Here is a 16,278-nt window from a genome sequence, read left to right on the forward strand (position 1 = left end):
CTGTAGGTGTACTGTAAAATGAAATACAGAATTTTAGTTGCCACTGAGCTAGCTGCCTGTAAGCTACTGTCAAATTCACGGTAACCCATTTTCAGTGTATATATAGATGTCTTAGCCTACCTCTTTAGGTAACAAATTCAATGCAGTTTAGCCTATATTTTGTTAATGAATGATGGGTTAATATGCAGAAGCTTCTAACGTTTAACCTCTGTTTTCACTCTTGCACAATACGCACCTGCTCTCCGATGGCCTCTCTCCTTAAGTCTTGTGGAGTCCCATCAAAAATGGGATTAGAATAGTTTCTTGATTAAAAAAAGTTTGAATTACTTATACTAATAGACTATTGGAAGAGGGAAGCAAAGCTTGCTCCTTGCTGAATGTTAAAAACGGCAACCAAAATAACTCGCGGGGAGTTTTAAATAAGTGAGACCGCTGAACAAAAAATATAAATGCAAAATGTAAAGTGTTGGTCCGATGTTTAATGAGCTGAAATAAAATATCCCAGAAATGTTACATATGCACAAAAAGCTAATCTCCTAAAATGTGTTTACATCCCTGTTAGTGTGAGTTTCTCCTGATGATACACCAGACAGGTGACATTATTTTTATTTCTACTTTGCACATTCTTCCACTGCAAATCTACCATTCCAGTGTTTTACTTGTTATATTGTATCTACTTTGCCACCATGGCCTTTTTTTGCCTTTACCTCCCTTATCTCACCTCATTTGCTCACATCGTATATAGACTTGTTTCTACTGTATTATTGACTGTATGTTTGTTTTACTCCATGTGTAACTCTGTTGTTGTGTGTCGAACTGTTTTGCTTTATCTTGGACAGGTCGCAATTGTATATGAGAACTTGTTCTCAACTTGCCTACCTGGTTAAATAAAGGTGAAATAAATAAATACAAAGGTGTGGCATATCAAGAATCTGATTAAACAGCATGATCATTACACAGGTGCGTGCACCTTGTGCTGGGGACAGTAAAAGGCCACACTAAAATGTGCAGTTCTGTCACACAAAACAATGCCACAGACATCTCAAGTTGAGGGAGCATGCAATTGGCATGCTGACTGCAGGAATGTCCACCAGGGCTGTTGACAGATAATTGAATGTTAATTTCTCGAGCCGAAGCCGCCTCCAAAGTCGTTTTTAGAGACTTTGGTAGTATGTCCAACCGGCCTCACAACCGCAGACCACATGTATAGCGTTGTGTGGGTGAGCAGTTTGCTGATGTTAACATTGTGAACAGAGTGCCTCAAGTGATTGGGAGTCCCATAGGGCGGTGCACAATTGGCCCAGTATCGTCCGGGTTTGGCCATCATTCTTAACTGACTTGCCTAGTTAAATAAAGGTTAAATACATTTTTTAAATGAATCCCAGTCATGTGAAATCCATAGATTAGGGCCTCATTTATTTAAATTGACTGATTTCCTTGTCTGAACTGTAACACAGTAAAATCTTTCATTTATATTTTTGTTCAGTATAGTATGATGCATTGATGAGCAAGGCCAATGATGCCTGTATTCAATAACAATAGTTTGTATATTGAGCTAAATGTAGGGTTCTATTCAATCCACATCACAGAAGTTCAGTTTTACAGCGTGATTGAAATTTAAAGACAATGTTACCTCTTTAGCGGAGACTGCATTCACGGTAAACACTGCAAATGTATTTTTGAAGTGGAAACGTCTAGGAGCAACAATTTCTCCAGACACTAAGTGGTAGGCCACACAACTCACAAAACGGGACCGCTGAAGTGCCTAGCATGTAAAATCGTCTATATTTGGTTGCAACGCTCACTACTGAGTTCCAAACTGCTTCTGGAAGCAACATCAATCAGCACAATAACTGTTTGTCGGGAGCTTCATGAAATGGGTTTCCATGGCCAGCAGCTGCACACAATCCCAAGATCACCATGTGCAATGCCAAGTGTCGGCTGGAGTGGTGTAAAGCAGGCACTGTAGTGACTGAGTAAAATACAAATGACTTTTTTAATTAAAAAGTTATTGTTTTATCAATTTGTATACAAATACTTTGATTAGATTGCAATTGGTTCATCTCTTAAATTGTTTTCACTGGGGGGAGGGGAGCACAGTAAGCAGCAAAATAACAAACACTTTCAGAAGTCAAGAGGGCACATAAAGCAGGATTTGAATATTGTACAGCACAGTTTCAGACAAATATATTGGCATCCTTGCAGCCGTTTTTATCTCAATATTACATTTCTAGATAACAATTAAGTACCTTACTGTGATTATTTGTGAGCATTTTACATGAAAACAAACAAAAATGGCTTCGTAGCAAAGACCCATTTCTCAAGCAAGAATTTTGCTAGGACTGACTTGGAGTGGTCTTTGTGGGGAGTGTAAAACTGAAAACAAGCTGTTATTGGCAGAGAGGTTTGGAACTATTTCTTATTGGTCTATTAACCCATTTCCTGCCTGGTGATGTCAGAGGCCAGAACTCCATCCCATTAAAACAGGTTGAAATTTCAGGCGGTCTTTTCAAACAGGGCATTATCATTTTCACAATTTCAGTATTATTCCAACCTCAGTGTGGAAATATATATAAATATATATAAAACACATGAAAATCACTTTTCTGACTGCACTGCACTCAAATAACTCCCTAACTTTTGGCCACAGCTTACTGGATTTTCAACAATGCAGAACCAATTTGGTTAAATTTACAATTTTAATTGAGAAAATAAAAGACAAATGGCATCGACACCCTGGTGCTACTTGGTTGCACATCCTTTGACAAAGTTAATAGCAGACAAACATTTATTATAACCATCAATGAGCTTGCTGCACCTTTCAACTGGATGTTTGGCCCACTTTTTAGTAGCAAAGCGCTCTAATTCTTCAATGTTTGAGGGGTAACCTGCAGCAACCTCTGTTTCAACTCTCACCATAGGTTTTGGTTTTGATTGTGATTCAGATCAGGAATCTTCGCTGGCCACTCCAGAACAGTCTCTCTTCTTGAACCATTCCTGGGTGCTTTGTGTGTTTTTGTTGGGGTCGTTGTACTGCTGGAACACCCTCAACCTTCAATGGAGACCACATTTTTGGACACTGGGTTTAACATTGGACTCCAAAAACACCTGATAACCTGCAGATTTCATGATGCCTTGCGCACCCTCAAGGCCCCCAATACCAGAGGCAGCAAAGCAACCCCACAGCATTATCAAACCTTCCCCATCTTTGATTGTAGGGAAGGTGTTCTTTTCGTTGAATGCTTAAAACACAGGAAAAAAACATCTTATTCTATGCGCAGATTGAGGAAAATCTTGTTAGTAACTGCTTATATGAGGCAGGGCTGTACATAGCAAAGATCAATACATTACCGATTGAAATATGATTTAGCGGGCAACCTGCTGCTACACATGACTGGTCTGTAATCAGTGCACAAATTATTCCTGAGCATCTTCACACACCTCTTGCGCAACGGGAGAATCTCTGTTGAAATAGCTTAATCCGGGACTAGTTTCTGGGAAACTGGCCCTGTGTCGTACACTGCCACCTAAATAGCAAAGAATAAATCAACGCATAACGACACCTTTCAAGGGTTTTCTCCAGTGCGTGTTCTGGTGTATGAAGGGGATCCTAATGCTGAACATCTCAGTTCACACTACTAACTGTGATACAAAGCCCCTTTCCAGTATCAACCGACTCAACAATGTCTTGCTCGGATTGACAATGAGAAATGTAGCACGTTATTTCATTGTGTTCTTCTTAGTCGTCTTCTTCAGTGGTGAGATTTTCAATTTGTGTTGTTTTTCCCGGTGGTACTTCAAACTTTGCAGGTGTGGGTAGCCCCTCCCACATTCACAGCATGAGTAAGGCAACTCGCCTGTGTGCACTCTCTGATGAGCTGTTAGTTGAACTTTTGCACTGAAGCGTTTTTCACAATCAGGGCAAGGGAATGGTTTCTCTCCTGTGTGCATTCTCTGATGAATTTTTAGATCAGTTGATGTATAGCATCGTTTCTCACAAAAGGAGCAGGAGTATGGCTTCTCTCCAGTATGTACTCGCTGGTGTGCTATGAAGTTGCTGCCTCGTGCGAATTCCTTCCCACAGACAGAGCATTTGTACGGTTTCTGTCCAGTGTGTGATCTTTGATGAATTGTTAAGTAACGTTTTAAGGTAAAACTCTTCCCACAGTCAGAGCAGTTAAAAGCCTTCTCTCCGATATGTATTTGCTGGTGTGTTTGTAAACTAAATTTTTCAGGGAAACCTTTTCCACACTGTTGACATGAGAAAGGTTTTTCTCCAGTATGTGTAAGTTGATGTCTTCGTAATCGAGAAAGTACAGAAAAACTCTTCCCACAGTCAGCACAGTGGTGAGGTTTAACTCCTGAATGTACCCGCTCATGCAATTTCAATTCAGCTGATGTAGTAAAGCACTTCTCGCAGCCAGAGCAGTGGAAGGGTTTTTCTCCAGTGTGAATTCGTTGGTGTATCTTAAAGTAACTCGCCTGAGAGAAATTCTTCCCACAGTCAGAGCAGTAATAAGGCTTCTTTTCAGTATGAATTTTTTTTTTGGTGTAATTTAAAACTGTCAGGACGTGAAAAACATTGATCACATTCAGAGCATTGGTAAGGCTTTTCTCCAGTGTGCTGTCGCAGGTGCACATTAAAATAACCAGGCTGAGCAAAATCCTTCCCACAATAAGGGCAGTGGTAAGGCTTCTCTCCAGTATGAATTCTCTGATGTACTTTTAGATCATTTGATGTTTTGAAACTCTTACCACACTGAGAGCAGTGGTGAGGTCTTTTTGTTTTGTTGGCATCCTTTAGTTTAGGATCTGTTGCAGATGAGTTCCCGCCAAGCTCTCCTGGAGCAGAGATCTCTCCATATTCGGTTGATGGAGATGAATTCTCTCCAAGCTCTCCATGTTGGTTGGGCTTTACACCTGTGTGAGGGAGAGGGTCTTGGGCTACACAGAGAAGAGAGTCAGCATCAAGTTCATCAACACAAGTCAAATATAACCAAATGCATAATAAGTGTTTGCAAATTTGATCAAATACCTGGATTAGATGATCCTCTGCTATCAACAACCTCAACTTGTATAGATTGTGCATTTGGCCCAAGCTTCTTTCTGCAGTCCTCCAGCTGTACTCGAACTCTCTTGAGAGGCAGTAGTGTCCACTGAGCTCCACTGTTACAGCCAGGACTCAGTGATTTCCTGCAGTCTTCCAGCAGTACTGTTACCCACTTGAGGGGCATATTGGGCTCAGGTTGGTGGGGAAGAGACATGCTGGAAATGTCCTCACAATCCTAAAATAAACACAACATAAACAGAGTGTAGGTGGTGTCGAATGGACTAATAAACACTGACAAACTACATCCCTTGGTAATGTAGGCTTACTACGCTACCTCCTCCAGTTTCATAGACTCTGCATTTGGCCCCAGCAGATTAATGCAGTCTTCCAGCAGCAGTGCAAGAGTTCCACCGTTACAATCAGGAGCCAGTGACTCTGTAGGTTCGGGATCAGGGTGGTGGGGAAGAGACATGCTGGCACTGTCCTCACAATCCTAGAATAATGACAACAGATATTATGTAGGTGGGTCAAGTTCAATATCTGTATACAACACACTAGATTTATGAAAAGGTGTAGTAGCAAGTGGGACAGTTCAATATAAACATGTATGATGTGTAACTGTTAGTCATTTTAAGTGTTTTTCATGGTTGCAAAGGCGAGGAACGTAAATGCCACCGCAAATCAAGAACAACCCAAGTCTTTCACCTTGGGAAATGAGACACACGAAGAGAAGTCTAGCTAGCAACTAGGGATGCACGATATATCGGTGAACATATCGGAATCGGCCGATATTAGCTAAAAATGCCAACATCGGAATCGGCCAATGTCTAGTTTAACATCCCGATGTGCAAAACTGATGTCAAAGCTGATGTGCATATCTATATAACGTAGGTACGTGACGTAATGAGACAACTCAAAGCGAGACAACCCAAAGGTGAAATCCATTAAAGCAAAGATAATGGGATTCATTGCCCTTGACAATCAACCATTCTCTGCTGTTGGCGATGTTGGCTTTCGCCAACTGGTCGAGCAACGGTACACACTACCAAGCGCGCTATTTTTCAGATCTTGTCCTACTGGAGTTACACAGTAATAGCGTCACTGCCATTAGCTTCACGACATATACTATGGAACGCCATTTATGTCTTTGCGTGTGAAAAAAAGATACAGTAGCACTGTCAACCTGTACAAAAAAAATCTGCAAACAAGCAAACACTGGCCACGAACGATGTGTTTACAATACCGCGTTGGTAATAAAGCATCATTTGTTCGACCGCAACTTCTGTGGTAACTAGCTTTAGCTTAGTAACTAGCAAGCACCAATACAACCAGCCTGAAAACAATGACCAGTAGAACCTGCAGTCATTTTCATTATCCTTAGCAATGATTAGGAATCCTTGTGAGTAAGTAATAGCTAGGATGCCACTTGTTCGCCTATTGAAATTGAACTTCGGTTCATGAGAATAAATAGCTAGCCAGCTACTTAACCCTGTTGCCCAAAGCTAACAATATAAGCAGCCAGCTGGCTTCATCTGGTTAGCTTCACAGATGGGTCCGACCACCATTAATCAAATAAGAACTGTCTTATAAATGATGGTTATTTTAGATGACACCCAGCTATATAGTTAGCTAACTAAAAACAGATGTCGCATTATTTTACATGTAAAATAGTGTTATTTGAATTGTATCGTTTTTTATGACACGCAAGGACAAACGGCATTCCATTGAAATCTTGGTTGAGAATGAAATGACTGAACAAACGAAAAACAAAACAAAATAAATTGGTTTTGATTATGTTTTACTGGTAATGGGGGCATACGTAAATGCCAACAAAATTGTTTTTTTGGTCAGAGTGGTGTGTGTGTAACCTTTGTTTAACTAAGCAAGTCAGATAAGAACAAATTCTTATTTACAAAGACGGCCCGGACAATGCTGGGCCAATTGTGCGCCGCACTATGGGACTCCCAATCACGGCTGGATGTGTTACAGCCTGGATTTGAACCAGGGACTGTAGTGACGCCTCTTGCGCTGAGAAGCAGTGCCTTAGACCGCTGCATCCATGTGTGTTAACTATTTAACTATACTAGAATGCTTAAAAGGCCGCTAAAATTGTAAATATCAGTATCGTTTTTTTTGGCAAGGAAAATATTGGATATCGGTGCTTCACTACTAGCAACCTAACGTTAGCTAGCTAATTTTTTTATATATTTTTTATTTTACCTTTATTTAACCAGGTAGGCAAGTTGAGAACAAGTTCTCATTTACAATTGCGACCTGGCCAAGATAAAGCAAAGCAGTTCGACAGATACAACGACACAGAGTTACACATGGAGTAAAAACAAACATACAGTCAATAATACAGTATAAACAAGTCTATATACAATGTGAGCAAATGAGGTGAGAAGGGAGGTAAAGGCAAAAAAGGCCATGGTGGCAAAGTAAATACAATATGGCAAAGTAAATACAATATAGCAAGTAAAACACTGGAATGGTAGTTTTGCAATGGAAGAATGTGCAAAGTAGAAATAAAAATAATGGGGTGCAAAGGAGCAAAATAAATAGATAAATAAAAATGAAATACAGTTGGGAAAGAGGTAGTTGTTTGGGCTAAATTATAGGTGGGCTATGTACAGGTGCAGTAACCTGTGAGCTGCTCTGACAGTTGGTGCTTAAAGCTAGTGAGGGAGATAAGTGTTTCCAGTTTCAGAGATTTTTGTAGTTCGTTCCAGTCATTGGCAGCAGAGAACTGGAAGGAGAGGCGACCAAAGAAAGAATTGGTTTTGGGGGTGACTAGAGAGATATACCTGCTGGAGCGTGTGCTACAGGTGGGAGATGCTATGGTGACCAGCGAGCTGAGATAAGGGGGGACTTTACCTAGCAGGGTCTTGTAGATGACATGGAGCCAGTGGGTTTGGCGACGAGTATGAAGCGAGGGCCAGCCAACGAGAGCGTACAGGTCGCAATGGTGGGTAGCATATGGGGCTTTGGTGATAAAACGGATTGCACTGTGATAGACTGCATCCAATTTGTTGAGTAGGGTATTGGAGGCTATTTTGTAAATGACATCGCCAAAGTCGAGGATTGGTAGGATGGTCAGTTTTACAAGGGTATGTTTGGCAGCATGTGTGAAGGATGCTTTGTTGCGAAATAGGAAGCCAATTCTAGATTTAACTTTGGATTGGAGATGTTTGATATGGGTCTGGAAGGAGAGTTTACAGTCTAACCAGACACCTAAGTATTTGTAGTTGTCCACGTATTCTAAGTCAGAGCCGTCCAGAGTAGTGATGTTGGACAGGCGGGTAGGTGCAGGTAGCGATCGGTTGAAGAGCATGCATTTAGTTTTACTTGTATTTAAGAGCAATTGGAGGCCACGGAAGGAGAGTTGTATGGCATTGAAGCTTGCCTGGAGGGCTGTTAACACAGTGTCCAAAGAAGGGCCGGAAGTATACAGAATGGTGTCGTCTGCGTAGAGGTGGATCAGGGACTCACCAGCAGCAAGAGCGACCTCATTGATGTATACAGAGAAGAGAGTCGGTCCAAGAATTGAACCCTGTGGCACCCCCATAGAGACTGCCAGAGGTCCGGACAGCAGACCCTCCGATTTGACACACTGAACTCTATCAGAGAAGTAGTTGGTGAACCAGGCGAGGCAATCATTTGAGAAACCAAGGCTGTCGAGTCTGCCGATGAGGATGTGGTGATTGACAGAGTCGAAAGCCTTGGCCAGATCAATGAATACAGCTGCACAGTAATGTTTCTTATCGATGGCGGTTAAGATATCGTTTAGGACCTTGAGCGTGGCTGAGGTGCACCCATGACCAGCTCTGAAACCAGATTGCATAGCAGAGAAGGTATGGTGAGATTCAAAATGGTCGGTAATCTGTTTGTTGACTTGGCTTTCGAAGACCTTAGAAAGGCACGGTAGGATAGATATAGGTCTGTAGCAGTTTAGGTCAAGAGTGTCCCCCCCTTTGAAGAGGGGGATGACCGCAGCTGCTTTCCAATCTTTGGGAATCTCAGACGACACGAAAGAGAGGTTGAACAGGCTAGTAATAGGGGTGGCAACAATTTCGGCAGATAATTTTAGAAAGAAAGGGTCCAGATTGTCTAGCCCGGCTGATTTGTAGGGGTCCAGATTTTGCAGCTCTTTCAGAACATCAGCTGAATGGATTTGGGAGAAGGAGAAATGGGGAAGGCTTGGGCGAGTTGCTGTTGGGGGTGCAGTGCTGTTGTCCGGGGTAGGAGTAGCCAGCCGTAGAAAAATGCTTATTGAAATTCTCAATTATGGTGGATTTATCAGTGGTGACAGTGTTTCCTATCTTCAGTGCAGTGGGCAGCTGGGAGGAGGTGTTCTTATTCTCCATGGACTTTACAGTGTCCCAGAACTTTTTTGAGTTAGTGTTGCAGGAAGCACATTTCTGCTTGAAAAAGCTAGCCTTGGCTTTTCTAACTGCCTGTGTATAATGGTTTCTAGCTTCCCTGAACAGCTGCATATCACGGGGGCTGTTCGATGCTAATGCAGAACGCCATAGGATGTTTTTGTGTTGGTTAAGGGCAGTCAGGTCTGGGGAGAACCAAGGGCTATATCTGTTCCTGGTTCTAAATTTCTTGAATGGGGCATGTTTATTTAAGATGGTTAGGAAGGCATTTAAAAAAAATATCCAGGCATCCTCTACTGACGGGATGAGATCAATATCCTTCCAGGATACCCCGGCCAGGTCGATTAGAAAGGCCTGCTCGCAGAAGTGTTTCAGGGAGCGTTTTACAGTGATGAGTGGAGGTCGTTTGACCGCTGACCCATTACGGATGCAGGCAATGAGGCAGTGATCGCTGAGATCTTGGTTGAAGACAGCAGAGGTGTATTTAGAGGGGAAGTTGGTTAGGATGATATCTATGAGGGTGCCCGTGTTTAAGGCTTTGGGGAGGTACCTGGTAGGTTCATTGATAATTTGTGTGAGATTGAGGGCATCAAGTTTAGATTGTAGAATGGCTGGGGTGTTAAGCATGTTCCAGTTTAGGTCGCCTAGCAGCACGAACTCTGAAGATAGATGGGGGGCAATCAGTTCACATATGGTGTCCAGAGCACAGCTGGGGGCAGAGGGTGGTCTATAGCAGGCGGCAACGGTGAGAGACTTGTTTTTAGAGAGGTGGATTTTTAAAAGTAGAAGTTCAAATTGTTTGGGTACAGACCTGGATAGTAGGACAGAACTCTGCAGGCTATCTTTGCAGTAGATTGCAACACCGCCCCCTTTGGCAGTTCTATCTTGTCTGAAAATGTTGTAGTTTGGAATTAAAATTTCTGAATTTTTGGTGGTCTTCCTAAGCCAGGATTCAGACACAGCTAGAACATCCGGGTTGGCAGAGTGTGCTAAAGCAGTGAATAGAACAAACTTAGGGAGGAGGCTTCTAATGTTAACATGCATGAAACCGAGGCTATTACGGTTACAGAAGTCGTCAAAAGAGAGCGCCTGGGGAATAGGAGTGGAGCTAGGCACTGCAGGGCCTGGATTCACCTCTACATCGCCAGAGGAACATAGGAGTAGAATAAGGGTACGGCTAAAAGCTACGAGAATTGGTCGTCTAGAACGTCTGGAACATAGAGTAAAAGGAGGTTTCTGGGGGCGATAAAATAGCATCAAGGTATAATGTACAGACAAATGTATGGTAGGATGTGAATACAGTGGAGGTAAACCTATGTATTGAGTGATGAAGAGAGATATTGTCTCTAGAAACATCATTGAAACCAGGAGATGTCATTGCATGTGTGGGTGGTGGAACTAATAGGTTGGATAAGGTATAGTGAGCAGGACTAGAGGCTCTACAGTGAAATAAGCCAATAAACACTAACCAGAACAGCAATGGACAAGACATATTGACATTAAGGAGAGGCATGCTTAGTCGAGTGATCAAAAGGGACCAGTGAGTGGAGAGGTTGGTTGGTGATTTAGACAGCTAGCCAGGCCATCGGTAGCAAGCTAGCATAGGATGGAGGTCTGTTATTAGCCACCTCTTGCGTTCCGTCAGTAGATTAGTGGGGTTCCGTGTGGTAGAGGGGATTAATCCAAATCACACAACAACAACAAAAAATAAAAACAATAGATATAGTTATAGAGGCCCAAGAAGAAAACATAATAATAATAAAAATAAATAAAATTGTCTGATTGTCTATTCAGATAGCAGCCGGTAAGACAGCTAACGGTTAGCAGGCCGCAATAAATCATATGAAATAGTCCAACATAAGCGGTTACAGCTTGTGGATAGCTGTTGACATGTTGCTAGTGTTAAGGGTAAACAGCAAATTCTAGACCAATTTTTACTTGGTATTACTTTCTTCGTTATCAATTCAAAAACGCCTGTTTCTAGTTGCAGGTGGAACTCCAATAAAAAGTTAATATTCGTGAGGAGTTCCCTCACCATTTTAGCTGGAGGGCATCTCGCACTTCCCAACATATTTGCAGGAACTATCAGTTCTAAGCAATGCAGCCATGTGACCCAAACACATGCAAGAGGCATCTCTCACTGTACAAAAAGTGGATTTCATATTTTAATTAATTTTCAGTACCTAATTGAAACTGTTCACAGACATTTATAAAGAGACAAGCTACTTCCGAATTGGGAACAAAGAAAGTATTGTCAAGTAAAGGTTAGTTGAAAAATGTATCCCGGTGCTTTGTATTAGCTACGGTATACAGTCGTGGCCAAAAGTTTTGAGAATTAAACTAAGTCTGCTGCCTCAGTTTGTATGATGGCAATTTGCACTCCAGAATGTTATGAAGAGTGATCAGATGACTTGCAATTCATTGCAAAGTCCCTCTTTGCCATGCAAATGAACTGAATCCCAAAAACCATTTCCACTGCATTTCAGCCCTGCCACAAAAGGACCAACTGACACCATGTCAGTGATTCTCTCGTTAACACAGGTGTGAGTGTTGACGAAGACAAGGCTGGAGATCACTCTGTCATGCTGATTGAGTTTGAATAACAGACTGGAAGCTTCAAAAGGAGGGTGGTGCTTGGAATCACTGTTCTTCCTCTGTCCACCATGGTTACCTGTAAGGAAACATGTGCCGTCATTATTGTTTTGCACAAAATGAGCTTCACAGGCAAGGATATTACTGCCAGTAAGATTGCACCTAAATCAACCATTTATCGGATCATCAAGAACTTCAAGGAGAGCGGTTCAATTGTTGTGAAGAAGGCTTCAGGTCACCCAAGAAAGTCCAGCAAGCTCCAGGATCATCTCCTAAAGTTGATTCAGCTGTGGGATCGGGGCACCACCAGTACAGAGCTTGCTCAGGTATGGCAGCAGGCAGGTGTGAGTGCATCTGCACGCACAGTGAGGCGAAGACTTTTGGAGGATGGCCTGGTGTCAAGAAGGGCAGCAAAGAAGCCACTTCTCTCCAGGAAAAACATCAGGGACAGACTGATATTCTCCAAAAGGTACAGGGATTGGACTGCTGAGGACTGGGGTAAAGTCATTTTCTCTGATGAATCCCCTTTCCGATTGTTTGGGGCATCTGGAAAAAAGCTTGTCCGGAGAAGACAAGGTGAGCGCTACCATCAGTTTTGTGTCATGCCAACAGTAAAGCATCCTGAGGCCATGCACGTGTGGGGTTGCTTCTCAGCCAAGGGAGTGGGCTCACTCACAAGTTTGCCTAAGAACTCAGCCATGAATAAAGAACTGTACCAACACATCCTCTGAGAGAAACTTCTCCCAACCATCCAGGAACAGTTTGGTGATGAACAATGCCTTTTCCAGCATGATGGAGCACCTTGCCATAAGGCAAAAGTCTAGACAAACCTGCCTCAGTTACACCAGCTCTGTCAGGAGAACTTATTGTGAGAAGCTTATGGAAGGCTACCTGAAACTTTGACCCAAGTTAAACAATTTAAAAGGCAATGCTACCAAATAACTCTATTTTATATATATTTATAAAATTGAGTTAATAAAGCCACACACAAACATGGTGTCTTTTTTGCTTTCTTGAGTGTGTGACTTTATATATATTTATAAAATTTAGTAAATACTTTTATATATATAAATATATAGTTCTGCCAGTCTTCGATGGCAAAATTTGCCCACGAAGGACCGCCGCGCCACCTTCCTGTTCAAGTGAGAATATCACAACAAGGTGAGTCCAGAAATGTTGTGTATGCTGCTGCAGAAATGATGTAATATGCCAGGGAGATATGTGTGCTGTAGCTAAGAAAGTAATACTAAGTGTATGTTGTGTAGTAAGATGTTAGTAGCCCATGTGCCTCACCCTAATAATTTGGTCTATTTACCCCTCTTAATTTCACCTACTGTTCTGACTTGCTGGTGCACATGTAGCCTATAACCTGTTTTAGAGAAATGTAATCATTGAATATTGTTAGAGCTTTCATTGTCTGCTTATGTGCCTCCTTTATTTATCCTAGGGTACAGTGAGAACACTAAGAACGGCCCATGTTCTGAATTCTGTCGCTGTACATTTCAAAAGTGCTAAACAAATAGTTATATTGACTGTGTCCATCCTAGCTCGCTCATTAATGTCTTACTTGTCGTCCCCTTATGCCATAGTTTGTACATCTCAATTTTCATTAGAAACCACATTTGTTTAAGCATGTCATCCATATCAGCTATGTTTAAAAAAAAAAGGCAGTAAAGGAGGCTGAATTAAGTGTTTTGCTGCCACACGAGGCTCCGCTGATAGCTAGGTGTAGCCATGGTAAGATGTTGGGACTGCTGTTGGGACAGCAGTAGGCTGTTTGTCACCGTTATAGTACAATTAATGTATTGTTTAGTGTTGTGGCTTTGCTGGCATGCATCCCACTTTTTCCCCCCTCCCACCAAGATTTACATGCCAAAATCAGCACGGTATATAGTAAAATACAGTATCCTGCCCAGCCCTATAATAATATCATCATGTAGGTAGCCTACCCACACTGCATGTGCGAGCTGTTGGCTACAGCACACGAGCCAAGACCAGAGTGTGCACATTCGCTATATTAGTAGAGTTGAAAATGTAATGAAACCCCATTAACATTTTCTATTGTAACCACAAAAGTTATTTTTATGTACACTACGTCATCATGAACACCTCCAAAACAAATATTTTTTTGTGGTTTGGTAAGAAGAATGCCCCTCTTCCCACAGGTGTGATTACTACCTCTGAGGGTTTAGCGCTTGAGGTAGTCACCTCATATACAAGTAGTTTGGAGTATGGCTAGATGGTACACTGTCCTCTCAGCACATATCAAAGCTACAGGCTAAAGTTAAACCTAGACTTGGTTTCCTCTATCGTAATCGCTCCTCTTTCACCCCAGCTGCCAAACTAACTGATTTAGATGACCATCCTACTACCCATGCTAGATTATGGAGACGTAATTTATAGATCAGCAGGTAAGGGTCCTCTCAAGCGGCTAGATGTTCTTTACCATCAGATTTGCCACCAATGCTCCTTATAGGACACATCACTGCACTCTATACTCCTCTGAAAACTGGTCATCTCTGTATACCCGTCGCAAGACCCACTGGTTGATGCTTATTTATAAAACCCTCTTAGGCCTCACTCCCCCCATCTGAGATATCTACTGCAGCCCTCATCCTCCACATACAACACCCGTTCTGCCAGTTACATTCTGTTAAAAGGTCCCCAAAGCACACACATCCCTGGGTTGCTCCTCTTTTCAGTTCGCTGCAGCTAGCTACTGGAATGAGCTGCAACAAACACACAAACAGGACAGTTGTATCTCAATCTCTTCATTCAAAGACTCAATCATGGACACTCTTACTGACAGTTGTGGCTGCTTTGCGTGATGTATTGTTGTCCCTACCTTCTTGCCCTTTGTGCCATTATCTGTGCCCAACAATGTTTGTACCCTGTTTTGTGCTCCTGCCATGTTGTCATGTTGTGTTGCTGCCATGCTATGTTGTCATCTTTAGGTCTCTTTATGTAGGGTTGTCTCTCGTCGCGATGTGTGTTTTGTCCTATATTTTTTATTTACATATATTTTTATTCCCAGACCCCATCCCCGCAGGAGGTCCTTTGCCTTTTGGTAGGCGTCATTATCAATAAGAATTTGTTCTTAACTGACTTGCCTAGTTAAATAAAGGTTAAATTGAAAAAATCACGGACAGCCCTTTATGCGCAAAAAGCACATTATGGAAACATCTCTGGTCGGTAAACGCGCATATTGTTTTTATGCGGGTTTCAGAATATTCGCAGTAAAATCTGGCGCCAATTAGATGGAAATTTAACAGTCGTGCAAAATCACCCTTTCGTCTTGCATTCTCTATTTTAAAATGTGGTCAACCTATGGAGGATGAATGTAACTCTGAGCCGGATTGTATGCAATATATTGTAACTCATGCTGCGTTCAAAACAACTGCGAGCTCAGAAAACTCCCGACACCCGAGCGTTCAGAACTGGTAACTTGGGGATAAAAAAAACTAGCTCCGAAAAGGAAAAATCGATTTGAACGGTCATCCAACTTGGGCCTCTTTCTAGAACTCCTACTTTCCGACCTGAAGATCAGAGGTTATGATTTGACCTCGTATTTTGCCGAGTTCCCAGTTGTCTTAAACATGGCATCTGAGCCAGAAACTATGCAGCATTTAACTCTGAGCTGAATGCTATACCGTTCCTGGATGTAGCATCTAGCTCAGTGTTACAGCCACTATTGGCCAACCCAAAGACAACTGTTGCATACCCTTCATTCCGTTACAAACCATTGCTTCCTATCATCTCGCAAAATCTCTGTTTTGAACGACTGACTTTATTACCAAAATTATACTACTTACACTTAGTCAATTTTGACTCTAGAATGAATGTTTGACTCATATCGATGGCTCTTAGGCCACTTTCAAAACAAGAAGTAGCTTTTAGGTGCAGTCGCTCTTTAAAGCGGAGGAAGACGCAAAGCATTACTGTAGCTACATGAACTAACGTTAACTGTACGTAGCCATAATCTCTTGCTGAAGCTAGCTAACACAAACTAACCATAATCTTGCAAAGACGAACGGAAACTGTTGCTGTGTTGGCACAAAACGGGCTAAATATGCTGTTTGCTTACCATGTTATTGAATTCCTTTTTCCCCTCCTTTTTTTGAAGGGTCGTTTCACGTTTGTAGCTAGTTATGTTATGAGGTGCGTAGTACTATCCAAATTAAAGTTCGAAACCTCTCTGGCTCACTGAGGTATACTATCTCTATGAACGCTCTGGCTAGGCCACGAAATGAAAAGCAT

At 42.1% G+C, this 16,278-nt stretch overlaps 1 protein-coding gene across 2 annotated transcripts; it reads right to left on the reverse strand.

Annotated features, from left to right (window-relative positions):
* Positions 1–1,977: 1,977 nt before the first annotated feature.
* On the reverse strand, positions 1,978–16,278 carry LOC109903908 (gastrula zinc finger protein XlCGF52.1-like). Of its 2 annotated transcripts, XM_031788310.1 has the most exons (5): positions 16,106–16,278; positions 5,385–5,543; positions 5,036–5,285; positions 4,756–4,944; positions 1,978–3,052 (listed from the first exon to the last, which is right to left on the reverse strand). In XM_031788310.1, exons 1-5 carry the CDS (start codon positions 16,106–16,108, stop codon positions 3,048–3,050), a joined length of 606 nt encoding a protein of 201 aa, XP_031644170.1. In that variant the 5' UTR covers positions 16,109–16,278; the 3' UTR covers positions 1,978–3,047. The 2 variants fall into 2 exon arrangements, with proteins under 2 accessions (XP_031644170.1, XP_031644169.1); XM_031788309.1 differs by having other exon boundaries at positions 1,978–4,944; positions 16,106–16,269.

Source organism: Oncorhynchus kisutch, linkage group LG14, assembly GCF_002021735.2.
Source record: "Oncorhynchus kisutch isolate 150728-3 linkage group LG14, Okis_V2, whole genome shotgun sequence".
Classification (NCBI taxonomy): Eukaryota; Metazoa; Chordata; class Actinopteri; order Salmoniformes; family Salmonidae; genus Oncorhynchus; species Oncorhynchus kisutch.

Coding starts and splice junctions, on each gene's coding strand:
- LOC109903908 (XM_031788309.1), bottom strand. CDS start 4,641: ATGTGCACCTGCGACAGCACACTGGAGAAAAGCCTTACCAATGCTCTG.